The 18,852-nt window shown below is 40.3% G+C and overlaps 1 protein-coding gene across 1 annotated transcript in view; it reads right to left on the bottom strand.

The window, feature by feature from the left end:
* LGR5 (leucine rich repeat containing G protein-coupled receptor 5) overlaps nt 1–11,890 on the bottom strand; it is an 88,469-nt gene extending 76,579 nt beyond the window's left edge. Inside the window, exon 1 of the mRNA XM_066319179.1 lies at nt 11,676–11,890. Within this exon, the coding sequence (XP_066175276.1) occupies nt 11,676–11,890 (215 nt within the window). The remainder of the gene's footprint in view (nt 1–11,675) is intronic.
* Between the last annotated feature and the right edge of the window lie 6,962 nt (nt 11,891–18,852).

Genomic DNA, 18,852 nt, shown 5'->3' with positions numbered 1-18,852 from the left:
ACAGCCTTGGACCATGCATTCCCAAAGTGCACCCAGGGTCATTGCAGGAGCAACAGGCCTGCTCTAATTACACCTGAGGGGACTGACTTGGGCGTTTGCTTGTCACTCTGCTTGAAAACTCCACTTTGCCCAATGAGCCAGGAGCTGCTCAGAGAGTTAAACAGCGTACAAATACACCAGCTGCTTGCTCTACTCCTTAGACCCATCTTCTGAAGTTTCCTATTGGTTAGTGCTGGCCCAAGGCATTTCATTGTAAACAGACTCAGCAGCATAGAGGAACACTGAGTTAATGTCTAAATCTGCTAATAAATGTTAAATTACTAAGTCTTTTAATTTCTGAATTTTTTTTTCTGCTAAGCAACACCATTTTACAGATAGAGAAAAAACATTTCTCTGTAATACTAGCAGTGATACTACTAACTGAAAGAACATAGACATACATAATCCTTTGCCAGTAAGGTGTATTTTTTTCCCTTTATGTCTTTCTGTTATAATTCCCTGTGGCTGGGATATCCATCCATTTACCAAATTCGTATTGTTACATGATGATACACAGATTTCTTATTTTCATTTGGTCATTATTGAACAAGCACCTTAATACTTTTTTATACAAACTGTGAACACAACTTAATGGAAGATAAGTAATAATGCTAAGATAATCCAAACCACTAATGAATTTAACTAACAATTACTTACTATCACTGATGCTTCAGTAATTACTAATTCACTAAATACTAAAAAAAAAATCTGCTTGTGTACATATTTTCAAATATGAAAATATTTGGATAAAGAGTGAGTATTTTCCCTTAGATTAGACTCATCACATGCCACAGAATTCTCTACAATAAAACTGTGACATAACAGGGGTTCCATCCACATTATTGGAAGGAGTTTCAGTTCTAGCTTCATTTAGAACCAAACTGGCTCATAATTAGTTTTTACAAACCCTTACCAGAAGGGATTAACCAGCAGCACATTGAGAGCAGGCAGCATTTCCTTATAGACTTCCCACACAGAGACACAAGACTGCAAATAATACCATCCAGTAAATCTGGATATTACAAATTCCTTGTGAAATCTGATGCTGTTCCAGCACTGCTTTATGGAAAGACAGGCAGGAACATAGAGCTGCATGACTACAAGACACCGTATCCGTGATCAATGATAAATGTAGAAAACAGACCACATCTGGATTTAGGTTTACGGGCTTCTTCATAAATTGACCAGAGACAGCCATTGAAGGCAGAACAGCTGAGGCACCAATACGTACAGAAATGTGATTTTGATAACTCTGTTTGGTATGGCAGTTGTTTCTGTCTGTAAGTGGAATGAGTGTACCACAGCACTGTGTAAGCATCCTCCAAAAACCTCTGCTCCTCTGTTCATTTAATGCTACCAGCAATGGCTGCAAAAAGACTGAAAAACAAAATAAATTCCTTCCTTCCTGAAACTCCTGCAAAATCTGACACAGCTCCCTGACACAACACAACTCACCTGCCAGAGTCTGCATCCTGATGCAAACAAGGCAATAATGATGATCGCTCAATGGTATGCCTAAAATCTTTTTTTAAAAAGAAAAAACTGACTATTGCTTATTTCAAAAAGACAGATACTGTGCATGCTAATGACACAAAGAAGATTTTGTCAAGAGCTGGCACTTTAAAACCAAAGCATAAATTTAATTTAAAGTGTTTAATTTTAATTATTTCAAAACTTCAAAATTTTCAAATTTGGTTTATATTAGCAGTACCAATTCCACACAATTTAGTTAGTTCCATTAGTATAAGCATAGCAGAAACTATGTGAGGTCTTCCTCGGCATAGATCTACTAATTTACCTTCATGGAATGGCACACAGAAATCTGTGTCACGAGTGAGTGTCTTAGGCTGTTCAAAGACTCACTGGCAAAAGCAGGTCGAGTATTAAAGTGAAAACATGACAAAGCTCATTGGCAAAGTTCACTCTACTCCAAACTAGACTGTTGAAGCACACAGAGAAACTCAGACTAAAATCGAAAAATCTACAAAAATTGTGGAGACTAAGGATGAAAAGATGGGTAAAGATTAAAGGAGTAAAATAGACTCCTCCTCTTAGTCCCAAAGTTTAGAGTAAATCTGCCTGCCAAACTTAGCCCTAGACTTGACCAATGGCTTACACCTAAAGATTTTAAGCACATTTAAATTTAGCAGCACTTTAAATTTTAGCCTAATTTAAACAATTTGTCAATAGATTCAATAGAATTTACTACAAACACAACAGCAATTCATTTATAGAGCTACCTTATGGATCTAACCCACTTAAAAATCTAAGAGAGAAACATTCACAGAACATTTGCTACAGCAGTCAGACTCACACAAACACCTAAAGGAGTATGTACAAGGCATAGATCTGTGAAAAATTCCCATTTAAGTGCAGTACTCATATCAGATGCCTTTGCATCTTCTCTACAAGCGAAGGTTTGAGCCTCAAACCTTCAAACCTGAGTGGGGATATTGACCCAGGTTCTATGCGTGGCATATGCAGTGATCCTCCAAGTACAGCAAACTTGAGAGCTGACTGGCTCTGAGAGGTGTCCCATGCAGAGGGAGATTCCTGGTCACAGCCTGCTGTGAACCAGGAGAGCTCAAAGGGTCTCACTTAGGACTGCTGTTTATAGGGTCACAAAGGTGTTGGCTTTAGTCACAGTTCTTTTCCTTCATGGTCACAATTCAGGTACGTAACTTTCTTTGAAAGTTTTGATAACAAAAATGTTGTTCCACTTGGATTGTCTGTCATTCAAGAAAAAAAAAAAAAACCACCAAAAAACAACAACAACAACAAAACAAAACAAAACAAAAAAAACCACCCCCAACCCCCCCCCCCCCCCCCCCCCCCCCCCCCCCCCCCCCCCCCCCCCCCCCCCCCCCCCCCCCCCCCCCCAAAAAAAAAAAAACAACCAAAAAACCACCAAAAGTTTCCATGGCTGTTCAACAAAAAATGAGCTCATTAGACAGAACTAATTCCTGGGAGCAGACAGGGTTTCTGATAAGAAAAAAAAGTTTGCCCAGTGCTGTACATCAAGGCTGAGGGCTAACAAGCATTTCTGAGATCCTAGTACATAATGAGTAAACATTTTTTATTCTAAAAACATACACCTTAAGATTTCAAGGATGTGTTTAACTACGTTCTGTACTGTCTCTGGCCTTCAGGTTTTTAGGATGTTCCAAAGTGGTTGTCCTGGTCCTTCTTTTCACATCTTCTTCTTGTACCAAAGGAAGTAAAGTTCTGGCACTTGACAGTTCACGCTACTCTACATAAGTGCAGACAACAGGTATGAGACAAAGTGAAGCCTCCATATGCTGCGGAATTTACAGTCTTTCCAGATGCTACTCTCTGATTGAGGGCTATCACATTTCCGCTTTTCAGTGCTAAGCCTAAAGAAGACCATGAGACCCTTTTCCTGCTACCAGTTACTCTTCCACAATGCCTTTGTTAACCTTCAGGTAATTGTGTGTGCCTGTTGCAGGTTACAGTCAATATAGTGAGACTTTGTGCAGGGACATTCTCGGACAGGGATGTACTCCCTGAGACCCTTGTCAGGTCACAAGGTTGAACCTGCAACTCTTTTGGACTGCTTCCAAATTCTTGTCTTTGCACAGCTTCAGCACAACTGCAGGCAACACTTCCATACTGCATCAAGAGTATGGATCCTGTATTTCCTTGTCAGCAGGTCAAATATTGCTCTCAGATGCCTGCATAGACTTTCATTCTAATAAGAATCTTAAATATCACAGAGTTCAGGTCACATAGACAGTCAGGAGCAAAACTGAAAGGTAGACAAACTTCACATACTCCCCGTAAAGAAAAGGAAATTCCTTGGGACCTCCCTTATTTTACCATGCCATACTCATAATTAGCACCTAATTAAGTATTCTTAATCTGCAGATCTCCAGCTTTTTTCAGGCACCACCAAATTAGTCCAATACAAATGTAGGTACTTGTCCCATTCACCCCATATATGGAGTAAGCCTAGAGAAATGTTGTGTGATTTACTTGAATCCACAAGTTACTACATCCAGGAGCAGAACTTAAAGGTCTCTCTACCTGAATCCCAGTTATGGCTAATTGATCACAGTCCTGTTCCCAGAAGCAGTTTCTGCCCTATTCTCATGTCTCCAAAATGACAATCGCTATGAATTAGGGCGTTTAAGAAGCTATGGTTTCTATGCCTTCATAAGGATTAATCTTATTTCTGGGCACTGGACAACTTGGTCTCACCCTCTACTACAAACATAAATGCAGCCTTATCAAATGCGAGACCAACAGGAGAAATATGTCATTTCTGAGGCAGCCTCCACACCGAGCTTATTAAGGATCAAGCTCAAAGGCAAGTTAGTCATCAAGGTGGTGCAGAACAGGTAACATTCAATCGTGGATGAGAAAGAGCTTTGTCTTATCTTACTTGCTTCTTTTGCCAGCTATGACCTTCTCCTCCCCTCAGGGTACACAGAGACTCATTTACAAACTCAGTGAATGCCAAATCAGTGCAGCTACACTTCCCTTGATGCTGACATCATCTCACATCTGTTCTTTCATTCACTTACACTAGCATTTTTATTATCACAGGATCCAGAAGACATGGTACAATAGGCATCATAAGATGCCTACTGCTGCAGAAACAAGGGCTAGGAAAGTCCTATTTCTGTGTGAGATCAGTGCTTTAACTGTTCTGTCCTCAAATAAAGCAGGCTGAAGTGTTAGGTAAAGAAATTAAGAGGGGAAAAAAAAACAAACAAGGACAAGTAGTAGTACCAAACACCAGCTTTACTCTTCTACCTCTTACTTCCCTTCATAAATATCAGCATCAAATGATTGTACACTTTTCATGAAAAAATCTGCATGAAACAAGCACAAAAAAAGGGTTAACTTCATTTGCAATCATTATGCACATTAAGTCTCAATCCAAAAAATACTTCTGCATTACTTAAGTAATTAATGCTTAAGTTTAACAGTTTCACTAAGCATGGTTACTCTCAATAAAAAAAGAAAACTTTTAATCAAGTGTCATCAAAAGAAGGGAGAGATTTTGTGTGGTGGGAGTTATAGTTGCTTGTGCTGCTAGATACTTTTTAAAATTTGTCCAACATCTGTCTATACACAGACATCTCTATGCACACAATATTATATCATCTATACAAAACCAACTACACTTTTCAAATATAATGCAAGAAGTGTTAGCAATTTTTAATCAAAATATGTCCTTAAAATTATTTCGCTGCAACTACATAATTTAATACTGCTGGGAGATGGTGCATTCCAGATAAAACTAAATATATAAATCAGTCTAATATTTTGAAAATTTTTGAAAAACAATTATATTAAATGACTTATGATATACATAATGCTTTAGGTTGTGCAATGAGACACTGGTGCAGAACTGCTTAATGAAACTATTCCCCAAAAATGAGCTGATACTTGGGAAAGGGATAATTGTTTTAGAATTATTAAAGGCCTTGATCAACAAACATTTGCACACGTGATTTCAGTGTAACCTGACACTAAAGTTAAGTATCTGGATAAGTATTTGCAGGACTGAAGCCAAATCATACAATTGGACTCAAACTAAGAGCCCATTTGTTACCAATAAAATCCCACTTTGGGAGTGGCCGATTATTATAATTATCATTGCTGGATAACACTACACTTCAGATTAATTATTTTTTGCAGCAGTGACTAGACATGAAAATATAACTTGTCCTTTCAGGGAACAACCTCAGTGCTGAGGCCACAGCCCTTAAATCCCAAAGGTCATAGCTAAAAATCAGTAAAACACAAGAAAAGAATAAAACTGGGAAGTGATACCGAATGCACTGTCCAGGCGAAGCCGGATAAAACTGCACCAGCTCCTGGGAACTTGCATTGCAATCCCATTTCATTACTGCTTAGAGATCGAGAGATTGCTGGTGCTTACTATAATACGAGCTGGCTGGGGGTCTTTTTCATCGACATGGCAAAGACATTCCAGGCCAGTATTTCTATTTGGGTGCTGCTGCTTCTTTAATACATATTCTAAGGTCTCTAATTCAATAATTACCAGATAGTGCCTGTAGACTCTCAGGAAAAAGAAGCACTAGGACTAAGTCAGGGGTACCATGACTGCTCCATACAGTTGAAACAGTTCAATATCTTTGTAGATTTTTTTATTTAAACCTCAATTCCAAGAAACAGAAGAAGGCCCTACCCCTCCTCAGCCACATTTATTTCTTTTATGGTTCTCCAGGTGATAAATTCTCTCCTCTGATCAGTAAACTTGTACAGGAGGTCTTCAGGTTTTCTCAGCAAACAGAGCATATAGCATGTGGATTTGCCACATGAATTGCTAAATCTCTGAGGAGTAAGCATGCTTTGATCACATCTTATTTTTTTAAAGATGTTAACGTATTTTCTTTCTAACTGAAGTCTAAAGCTGTTCTGGTATGTCAAAAACACCACATCATGTTCTGCCTTCAATCAGTTTACTTAGAGCCAAAGGAACCACACCTTATTTACCATGATTTTTACTGGGAAAAGAATCAGATCTGCTGGACAGTTCAAGTAAGGAAGTCAGGAAAAACACCATAAATTGTATTAATCATGACCATTTAAGTAGCCAACAGAGAATTAAGAAAGCAGTGCATGCAGATGAAATATTATCTTGGCCAACAAAAAGAATAAAAGAAAGTGATCTGGACTACTAGAAAGATTGGTAGCAATTTTAAGCATTTGAAAGACAAATGGCATCGCAGAAAAGACTGGGTTAACAAGGGAGCACTTGAGGGAAGTCTAATCTCCGCTGGCATGCTGACTGGGAAGGTCAGCCCGGTGCACGCGTTCTCAGCTGGAGTCAGGCTCCCTCTGCCCAGCCAGTTGCCCTGTGCACTTGAGATATCAACCAAAGTGAAGGTGCCTTCACTTTGTCAGTGCCTTATATTCTCCCAGTTTTAAAACAGCTTCCTTTCCCCTGTCAATTTATGCACTGTTTCCACAGAGAAAATGCTTAAGGAGAAAGGTAATGTGTGAGAGCCTTTTTTTCCTTTCTGAGCAGCAAAAGGCTCTTTAGGAAGCAGTGTAAAGAGTTATTTTTAACACTGTATTCTCAAGTGAGAAGAATGATATTTCAAAATATATTTTCAATCCAAATTTTTCTCAAAGAAACTTGACTTTAACTTGACACACTCTGTTTTGAATTTTAACGCGAATCTCTTGAAAACTGACAAACGTAATTTACATAGCTTGTTACTTCTTCAGTTTTTGTTTACCTCTAATTCATCTATGGGTATATTTCACCTTTGTATATGTGCTACTGCCAGGAGTAGAGGGGAAACGTTATGTTTCCTTTTCAAGAGGGAGATTTAGCACTAAATTCTAAATCCAGAACCTGGATTCATCTTCATCCTCAACCAGGACATGATTCAGACAACTAACTGAAACCACATGACAATCAGTTAATTTAAGGCCTATAAAGTTTGTAGCTATGTAAAGAAGTACTTTCTAAGAAAAGACAGACATTTCATGAAATACCTAACTCCTAAATCTCGTCAAGTGATCAGGAAGGGGTGAGACTTGGTAAGTCTCACTTCTTCATAAGAAGATGCGCTGCTGTTTGACCTCTTTGATAAACCATGGTCATTCCCAAAATACCACTGATGAAGATACAGACAAGACCTGAATTTGCACTGTGAGATCAGAATGACTAAAAGGATGAAAATTTACCCCAAAGGACTGGTCTTAATGATTTTGGGTATTCTTGACACAGAAACGACTATATTTCTTATTTCATAAGCACTGTTAATTTCTGGGAACATACTTCTTTATCTTCAAAACAGTGAGTAATCTTTTTTTTTCAGGTTCATTGCATTTTTTTCTTTTCATTTTTTATGTTTAGTAGTTTTAAACACTTTCAGAATATTTTTGACAGTGCTCTACAGGAATAGCTATCATCAAATAAATAGTACAGCAATGAATGAAGTGGAAGGTCAAAATTTACTTGAACATTGATAGGTCTGAAACCTTATAATATGCACTGATTTCTTCTTCATAGGTTCTACTGTAATATGAAAAATGTTATCAAAGTTTTGAGAAATAGTTTTTCTTAAAAAATTATTTATATGAAAAATTAAAAATTATATGATTCATATCTCACCAAGTGTTAGCGCACATATTTACAATATACTTAAATTTATACCTTTAAAGTAAACTATAATGTAAAAGGCAACATGCTGTTAACATTTGTATTTGTATTCATGCATGTCTCTGTCAATCTATGATATTAACATTTTGCAAACATTCTGCTTATCATTGACAGGTTTTGATCACAAACACAGCATACAAAATGTTAGACAGCCCTGGCAGTTATAGTAAATTTACTTTTTTGTATTGTCCAGGCCCAAAACAATAACCCTAAAAATCTATAAGTGCTGTCTTCATACGAGATTGTCATCATAAGAGATTGAAAAAAAAGTCTGTTTTTATTACTTGTCATAGTAAATATTCTTGAATAGGAGTTTCCAGATTTTACACAACTTTTAAGGAGTAATTATTTAGGTAAAGTAGGACAAGCCTGTGGTTAAACAATGGAGTTAGGATTTCTTTAATGGCTGGCTTTGTCATAAACTTTACCTCTAACTTTGAGCAAACCCTTCTCCATTTCAGTTTTCCACATCACAGCAAATGGTAATAATATTTCACTAACTCATGGGTTTGGTTTGAGAATTAATGAGGGTCCCATGTGCAAAAGACCTGTAGATTCTGGCTTCTTCTTTCCACTGTGAACTGATAGGAAAGTGACCTGTTCTTAATTTGAAACAGAGACTCAGTGCTGCCCTTCATCAGCACATGGAATTCTCATTTATGTCAACAGGAGTTGCACTGAATACACCGAATACGCTACTTAGTCTAAAAGTAAATTAAGAAAAAAGGAACGGAAAGAAAGTCATGGATTCTCCTTGCCTGCTCTTAAGAAGTCTAACAGTTCATGGCAGCAGACACAAAATCATAAATAAAAATATTTTTGATGGGAGGCAAGAATTGCTGCTTAGGATTATAAAGGAGAATGGAGAAAATTGTAGCAGGTCCATCTGTGGAGTACATTTAGCTCTGCTGCAAGAGCACCATCATAAAAAAAATGACAGCACATGCAAAATTCAGTCACCATAATGTATCATGCTCTATAGACATTTTGTCTCAAAATAAAACAAACCTTTAATGGCCTCAGCATTTCAGTTTTTCACACCATCTCCAGTGTACACCAAGAAAACAGTTACCTTTTTGTCCTATGTGAGTGTTAAGTGAAGATAAAAGTCAAGAATTTTAGAAAAAAAACCCCAAAGCTTTAAAAACTCAAACGTGATCCAAGGCAGATTTTGGTCAGATGTATCTATGGGGCAAGAACAGAATTGACTGAAGAAGATTGTTTTTTTCTGGAAAGAGATTAAATATGAGTACACAATTTTAATCCCTTGCTTTGGTCTAAGGTAAAAATTGTCACATCTGAAAAAGACATTTTTGGGTTTTTGAGGTAAAAAACCCAAACAGAAAGGAGAATAATCAAGAAGCAGCTGGTTGGCCATTACCAAGCTCAGGGAGGCAAACATGCCTATAACAAGCAGGCATGTTTTAAAATTTGCCATTGCTTAGCCATCTACAGAGAATGAGACTTGACAGTTCTTTACAGAAGGCAGGCAGGAGCTACAATTCTGCATAATTAGGCAATAATTAATCAATCCAAAGGATAGCAGCCTTGTAAATTTGGAAAACAGTAAGTGTAGCTGCCTATGTGTATGAACTAGTCCTTTATACTTTATATTGCCTGCACGCAGTCCTGGTCATTTAAAAGTCTGCCTACCCGAATAACATTTTTTCACTTCAGGGTGTATGTTACTGCACAACAGAGGATTTTTGACTGGAGAAAGACATTCCTTCTGAAGGACAGAGGGATTTAAAAACAAAAGGGCAGACTAGATCACAACACTCTCAAGAAGCAGGTTACCACAGGCAGAACCCCAGCAATGGTATTTTGACATCATCACACATATGTTCCCTTTTTCTTCATAAAACAGTCAAAGAGTAGATTCTCTCATGTTTTTCTGGTTTTAGCATTCCTCCAAGCAGTGAGGAATTTAGGGTCTCTACTTCTTAACACAGGATGTGTACAGCTTAAGTATGCCTTTCCATCATCACTATCTACCTTTCTGCTTATGGCTTTCCAAAGCACCAGAAAACATTGTATCTTATGTATGCCAAAAATCCTGACCTGCTACTTTTTTATGCGTCTTAAGGACTGTATCTTTATTACACATAGCCGCAGTTTTGCTCTATTCTAAGTGGTCATTCAGTAATGCTGACTGCTGACTCCGACCTCTCAACATTATCAATAGCTTTGACTTTGAAATGTTTCTGATAGAAGTTAAAACTGATCTTAAGAAAAATTTCAGAATAGTATTTACATGTGTAATATAAAAGAAAAGTCTTTCAGCTGCTAACTCTCTTTATTAATGTATAATATTTTCTTTAAATTAGGCTTTACCCTAATATATACTTAGATTTGGTTGGTTGCACTTAATTTCCACCTTGTGCATGTTGTCATGTTGATACCCTTCATAGAAATCCATTTCTAGCTTGCTTTATTCTATTTTTCAGCTGTAAGACATGGTTTATGTCCTTTGAAGTATGGTATTAACAGAGAAGTGTGCTCAGAATGATTACTTTAGTACCCCAGACACATAATGCCGGGAAAGCATCTTCACAGTAACTATAGTAGCAAGCACGTTAACAGCATGTCAAAGTACGGAGACTGGACAAACACGTTCAAAACCAGACATACTTTATGCTGGGTACGAAGGATAAGCAGTAAATTAACAACCTACTGGTCATGCAACCACAAAAAACTATGGAATCAGTAAGGAGAACACCTAAGGAACACTTAGAGCACCAGCACTTTCAACACACTAAATCACGAGAGGCTAAAGGACGAACAGAACATCGAGCCAAAAATAAGGAGACAAAGGAAATTTCACCACAGTTTTGAGTGGGTTTTTTTGCTAATACAAAGTTTCTCCGTTCACTCCGCTCTGTCTCTGCACGCTGTAGACGCAGCGCAGTTCGCAAGCAGCGCAGCCCGAGCCGGCGGGGATGCCCTGCCAGGCGGCACTGCGAGCCCCGGGGGAGCCTCCCGAGGGGCGGACAGGGCCGGCCCCAGCCGGAGCTGGACACGGGCACCTGTGTCTAGACACGGGCACTGCGGTCCCCGAGCGCTGCTCGCCTCCCGGGAGCGCGCTTTATTCACCGTCTTTGCTCCCCCCGAGGGGAGATCTGTTAACGATTAAAGCAGCAGCGGCCGCAGTTCAAAGCCCTGTCCCGGGAAGCAAAGGTAAAGATAACGTCCCGGCGGATCGCATCGAGTTTCTGCTGTTGCAATCGCTTTTAATTACCCTGCAAACGGCACATCACACAGCGATCCTCCGGGCGCCGGACCGGGCACCGCGATAGCCAGATACCTATAAACGCTTTACGACGCGTCCGCTGATTAAAAAGCGATTAGAAACTTATTTGAAGTCGGGTCTCCTCTCCGGGCACGGAGCGCCTCCTGTCAGCGCCGGGGGCCGGCCCGAGCCCTCCCGCCGCCGCCGGCGCGCCCTGCCCGGCCCGCCCGCACTTACAGGTAGGAGGTGAAGACGCTGAGGTTGGCGGGCACGGCGGTGAGGCCGCGGTCGGAGCAGTCGGCGCGGAGCAGCACTCCGTCCAGCTCGCAGCGGCACGGCGCCGGACACCCCCGCGGGCGCTGCCCGCTGCCCCGCGCCCCCCGCCGCAGCCCCGGCGGGCACAGCACCAGCAGCAGCAGCAGGAGGGCGCGGGCAGCGCGGGTCGTCGCCATGGGGCCCGGGGGGTACCTAGAGCCGCGGGGCGGCCGCTCTGCTGCCCCGGGGCGCGGCGGGGGCGAAAGGCGGGAGCCCGTCTGGGCTCGAGGAGGTCCTGCGGCCGCCGCCGCCGCGCCGCTGTCTGTGGTAGCATCTCAGCTTACACGCTGCTTTAAAGCCCTGGAGCCGGCACCGCGCGCCCGCTGACGCCGCCCCAGCCTTGCCCGCCGTAGCGCAGCGGGCCCTGCCCGCGCCGCCGTGCGAGAGAGCGGGCGGGCGGGGCGGCCGCGGGCCCGGCGGGCAGGCGGGACGAGGGAGCGCGAACGCCGCCCTCCGCCTGCCCTCAGAGCGGCCCGCGCCTCGCCTCGGGCCGGCGTCTCCCGTTCACCCAGTGGGTCAGGATGGAGGGGACAGCAGCGGGACAACCACTCCGCTCAAGCAGTCATCCCAGAGCACATGGCACAGGACTGCATCCAGGCAGCTCCTGAATACCTCCAGTGAGGGAGACTCCGCAACCTGTTCCTATGAGTGATCTCTAGCTCGATAAAGCAGCTCTTCCTCGTAATAAGGTGGAACTTCCTGTGCATCGTACAATCATAGAACCATAGAATAAGCTGAGTCGGAAGGGACCCATCAGGATCATCGAGGCCAAATTCTGGCTTTGCACAAGACACCCCAAGAGTCACACGGTGCGTGAGAACATTGGCCAACTTTTGCCTGTTGCCTTTTGTGCTAGTGGCTGGCACCACTGAGAAAGGCTTGCCTTCACTTTCTTGGCACTCCCTCCTGCCCACTTGGTATTTATACACATTTATGAGGTGCCCTTTCAGTCCTTTCTTCTTGAGGGGGAATCCCCCCCTCAGGATAGGGATGCACATTGTGGACATTTCTAGAAGGTGGGAGAACAGGTGGTTGTGGAAGTGGGGATATGGTCCTGAGGCGATGGGGTCAGGGGTGGGTCTCTGAGGTGGTGGGACAAAAGCTTTAGTGCTCTAGTGGGCTGGTAGGGAGATCTAACCTCTGAGGCCTTATTTAGTTGGTTGGCAGTCCCAGCTGCAGAGCATGGTCCTGGTCAATGATGCGGATCCACTCTCTTCCCTCACCACAATTAAATCATAGGCTTGCCGACAGGCAACCATTTTCAAAAGGAGACTGGTTGCTGAAGGAAACTGAGTTCACAGTGAGGCTGCCATGGAAAGCTCTTGAGATGTCCCTCACCCAGCTTCTTGCCAGAGGTGCTCCTCAGATAGTGTACAAACTTGCCTTTGTGCTCTGTGTCTGTGGCTGAGTGAGACAAAGGTGAGGATGGCAAGGTTTTTAAAACATTTTTCCTCCAAATCAGCTTTCAGTGCAAATAAAGTTGGCCACAAACTGCAGATTTGAGACTAGCTGCAAGTTTAAGAAGCCAGTCACAGCCCAGTTCCTGTTTAGGCTAGTAACTAAATTGTTGGTCAGGCTACTCAATACACATTGGAGAACATTAGTTAAAGGTTTTCTGCTATACTCTCTTTGAATATAAAATTAGGTCTGAAATGTGAGCCTAATGAAAAGGCAAGCAAAATACATGCTTTTATATTCTACCCAGTTTATAAAACCTGTTTTCACCTCTTTCACGTCTGATATAATCTGAGCTGCAGAATGATCTTGTACTGGAACTCAAGTATTTTATTTGCAATAATAAAAAAGGAATCTGCTGTCTGGCTAGTTAAACAGGACAGAATGTTTTGGCCTATGGGGCTGCTGTGAAACTTTTCACCAAGCATCACCTTGTCCTAAGATAATAACAACAGTGGTTGAAAGCATGAAGTGCCTGTGAGAAATGCCTAAATAGAAAAAATTCTCCAGTAAGAGGATTTTTCATTCTGTGTCACAATATGTGTCCAAGAAACCTCTTTCCCCAAAAGTTCTGTCTGTCTTTTGCCCATGTCTATAAGCTTATATTTTTCATAAGTGTAGTGAAACAGTATTTATGTAACCTGAGGCTTTTATACACTTCTTTTTTGTTGTTGTTTTAGAAAGCCAAGAGTATGTTTCTTCATTTACTGTTGAGGATTTATCGGCTTGCACAAGATACCTGAAGTTAGACAGACATAGATTAATTAGTAGTGAGGGTTCAACTGTAAAAGTCACCCTCTGTACGTTACTTTGCATGAATACATTTGTTGAGCTAGTGGCTTTTTTTAAAAATACTTAATGTACTTCTAAACAATTTTACTTAAGGATTTTTTGAAAGTAAAGTAGCTTGAAGATTAAAAGAAGGCTTTTGTAGTAACAGATATGGATAATTCCTACCTTTGTACATTTAAACTAGGCTGTACAGTTTTTTCCTTTTCATATTTCTCACAGGTCTCTGGTTCTCCATAAAGGGAAAAAGAAAAACAAGAGTCTGTTTGGTGGTGTCTCTGGGAGGTGCTGTTACTGTTCCAGAAGGCCATTGGGACTGGAAGATTTCCTGCAGGTTCCAACACGTCACCATAATGTCCCAGTCACTTGAAGTGACATCCATGGTACAGCTATCAACTGTCTATGTTTTTCATCAAGGCCATAAACAAAATCCCTCAGAGATCTCCGCAAAATGTTCTCTTGAATCTGTCTTCCTGATACTCAGGCAAAACCCCTGATCTTTTGACAATAAGATGCGATGATGCTCAAGACTAAGGTTTGCCAGTATAAACTATACCTTTATGAAATATTACCTAGAAGTAAAAACCTTCGTATGTTGTGGTATATATTCTTAGCACACAAAAGGTATAACAATTTATATGTTAAGAATGCACAGCAGATAAATATTTTTAATATATATTAAGTGTATTTATATATTTAACATCATTACTTACAGAAGGACAGATTTTAGACTTTATGTGAAATTAAAATATAGGATTGCAAAAAGAAAACGGTTTATCTAAACTATTCACTTCTATTTCTGTTTTGTAAACTTTAACTCAGTAAAATTATTTTTAAAAAGTGTGGCTAAAACATTTGACAATGTTTTAGTCCTGAAATGATCGGTTGTCCCATTGTCCCAGTCAAAACAGAGTTTAAAACAGAAGTGTTAACAGATCATGTATTAGCAGAGGTAGCAGCCAATTTAAATATTAAGTCGAATTCAGAGCCAAAGTAAAAAGCACAGCAAGAGAGAACGCAATAGTTTGTAGCTGACTGTAGCATGTTTTTTCCTTTGCTGCCTGTGGATGAAGGATAGGTTTCTAGAAGGCAGTAAGTACAACTCTGTGTTTAGACTGGAGAAAACAAAGATCCTGTGCAGGGTGGGGATTCTTTTTCTGGCTATTGGGCTAAGAAATTCTTCACTGAATGTGTTGAAATCCTTACATTGAATGGGTTCAGTGGGCAAGTGTGCAGCCCTGCAGCCCTGAGGCTGTTCTGCTGGAGAGCAGTACAGCAATTGCCCAGTGATCTGAGCAGAAGGATCCTTTCCTCCTTGCAGGACATCTCATTTGTCCTTTTATCCCAGCCAGCCTTGGAGAATGGTGCATGCCTTAAGATTTATCACTATAGAGGCTTTTTTATACATACAGCAGAAGGTTATTTATGTGCTGTGTTCAGCTGGTTCCCTATTTACCTATTGCTGTATGTTCCTGTTCATTTGCATCATGATATCTGTCCCATTTCATGGAGGACCTTGAACTAACATGAGTATTTACATCCCTTTGTTAAGCCATACAACGTTCTTCAAACCAAGGGAGATGGCAGCATAGCTGTTTTACATGGTGATAAGAGCTGGTACCTGAAATGTAGGGTGGTTAGGGTAGCATCATTCTTTGAACCAGAAAGAAATACAGGATTTTTAATTTTCCTGGCTCAATTTACCACCTGGCTACATCTTTTCAGCCACAATAATACTACTATGGATGGTTTTATTTTATCATTATGGATTTGGTTTATTTAGGTTTTCATGCTACTTAAGGCCTGCTATGACATGCCTTACTAGAAATAGTCAGTTTCATACAGATTTTTAGTTTGGCACACTGCCATCTAGCTGCACGCTTCCCTCAGCAGTTCTGTAGTCAGTGTGGTAGTAGGACTGAGGTGAAACATCTGATGGCTAAGATTTACTTGGATTAATCTGAAATATGCTTCAGTAGTCAAGTTTCTAATGGAAAGAAGGGACAAAACTAGAAAAAATATATTATTACTGTTACTATTCATATGGTGACAGTTGGCCTGTATGTATAATATAAAAATTTTGAAGCAAATGCTGGCATTTGCTATTTGCTAAAGCACTATTTTTAAGCTGAAAACATCTGATAGCAAAGTTCACAATGTTAGTGCAAAAGTCAGGATTACCCAGGCATATTTTAGTAGTTAGAAATTTGAGAAAGAAGCAAGGGGAAAATGTAAAAATGTAGGCTGCAGATTTACTTAATTTTTTTTTTGGAGGAAATGAAAGCTGATTGTTAGAGTAATTCTCTGTTTAGCAAATAAAATCCATGTGTTAAGGTGAAAATGTGAAAATGTGAAAATAAGGTATATGAAGAGAACCTCCTATTATTTTGAGTTGGATGTGACATCATTCAGAGAGTCACAGCCAGGCTGTAAAAGCATTAAATATTTCACCAACACAGAAACTTTGTGCTTTAAACTTTGCTTTAAAAGAAGCTTTTGAACTCTAGCACTTACTGATCTGTGACTTTATCCTTGTATGTCTCAGGTAAAGCCAGAAGGACAAAGAGAACATACATGCAAGCTATGTCTAAGGATGTATGAAGAAGGGTAGGCATTAAATGAGGAACTAGATATTTATCAGAACAACTAATCTTTGAAAACAAACAAGAGCTCCCTTTTTGGCTCACTAAATCTTCTTTTCTCAAGATTTCTCAAATACTGCCCATATGAAGTTTGTCTCACTTGTAGCCCCGGACAATCACTGTTTCCTGAGTTGCATAGTCTTGAGTCTCTACTTTCTCACCCCACAAAAGTAATCAATAACTACCTGTTAACTACTTATAATTACTTACATGTTAAATACGTATAATTAACTACTGTTCCTTATAATAGCAGATGTGAGAACCAAACATTTAGAAATGAACTACTGTGCATTTTAACACGGTAGTTAAGTTCAGAGAGCTCTGCATTCTGTGGTGTTTGCCAGTGGGACTTTGAGGGAGGTCTTCAAATTATTGCTCCCTTAATGCAACAAAAGTTCATCACTCCCATGGGGAGTCAATACCTCCACTTCTGTGAGGAACTTAACTCCAGTTCTCAGAGCATTGCAGGATTGTTTTTGTTTTCCTTAAATGCTTATAAAATGTCAAACCTTTGAATATGTGTGCATGTGGAGAGGCATGATGTATTTCTGTGTCCTGTATGTGCTGTGGTAATCTACATTCTGCTCTGGGTAAAAGACAAGAGTACATGTACATGAATAGAGTAATTTTTAAATTTAGCAGCACCTATAGAAATTCTTTCCAATTCTTTCCTCCTTCTCCCACTGTGTCTGTGTGGCGAACACCCTGGGTTCATGTGGTTTTGAAGTGTATTTGCATGATAGTGTATAATGAGTGATTACACTGTTTTGTAGTTGTTTGAAGGAGGTCACAATAATATTTTCTGTACTTCTTTTCCTTTTTTGTGGTGGTTGTAATAGCTTTAGTCATTCTGAGATCAGCTGCCATGCAAAAGGAAATGTATATAAGAAAATCACCTAATTGAGACAAATTGTCAGAATTTTAGATGTGATATAATACCCTGTTTTCCTGTAAATTCCTCTCCAGAAGGAGGGAGAGACCTGCATTTTTATTTCTCTCTCTGTGTATTTGTCATCTGAGGTGTAAGCACAGAAAAATCAAATTTCTTTGCAGAGAGAGAAGTCAAGATTTTTTGTTGATGAGTAAGACCAAAAAGAAAAAAAAAAAAAGCTCTGCTGTTAAGAGGACAGAAGTGTTTGAAATCTTTTGAATTCAAACACTTCTGTCCTCTTGACAGCAGAGCTTTTTCTATCACTGACTGGAACTTTGGAATAAAACAGATGGGAAATACCTTATGGGACTCCATTTTTCGAGAAGTTTTTGAAAACTATTTGCATACTGCTCTGTGCAAAATTAATTCCCAAAGTTTTATAGTTAATCAGAACAATTGTTGAAGTGTTCTTGTTTCTGTGGCTCATGTGCTTCATCCACACTTTGTACCATGGTAATAAACTGCCAGGGTACATTATCCACCTCTGTTGAGTCCCTGAAGTTGATCCAGTCCCATCTGTAGTAGTGTAAAATGAAGGGGGGGAAGGAGGAAAATTTATATCTGTGACCTTCAACACATCCACCGGTGTCTGCCAGAGATACATGGATGTACAAGAAATGCTATTTCGTCTGCATGGCTGGTATTCATGCAAAGCCCTTACTTTAGGTGGAGCAAGGGAAGTGGTCAAGAATTTGGATAGATCAGTCATCAGAAAGGAAAAGTGGGATCTCGACACCTGCCAAGGAGATAAAGAGAGAAGGAGCCTTATGCCAGGGGGCATGAAGCAAAGGGAGGAAGAATGATTGAAGCAGAGATGTTTATAGGAAGATGAGAGTGAGTGTTGGATGAGCCCTTGTATTTGGAAAAAAGAGAATGGAGACAGTCAGAGCAAATTGGAGTTTTAGAGCAGAAGAATGACAGAGAGCTCTTCACAGAGAAGAGGAGGGAAGGTGGCCCATAAATAACTTGCAAGAGAAAGAGGCAAGAGGCCTTGGTAGATGGAATAAATTCAGTCAGCTGAAATAACAACTGTCAAGTTTCTATGCTCTTTCTTCTACAAACACTAACCCAATAGTGTTGATGTTCTGTGAATTGATATGTATTTGTGCTAAACTTATTTGAAAGATGTAGAGATATATTTCTGGACTGAATGTCAGAATCGGGGCCTTACATAACATCAACATGTTTATAACATCCATTGCATTGGTCTTCTGTTCCTTGGCAAGATTGGTTAGCTGAATTAAGGGCAGGCACATTTGTTTTGGGATGTGTTTGTCTTTGA

This window comes from Sylvia atricapilla, chromosome 5 (assembly GCF_009819655.1).
Source record: "Sylvia atricapilla isolate bSylAtr1 chromosome 5, bSylAtr1.pri, whole genome shotgun sequence".
NCBI lineage: Eukaryota > Metazoa > Chordata > Aves > Passeriformes > Sylviidae > Sylvia > Sylvia atricapilla.
Note: the sequence above shows the minus strand (reverse complement) of the source record. Positions and strands in the feature narration are given on the sequence as shown.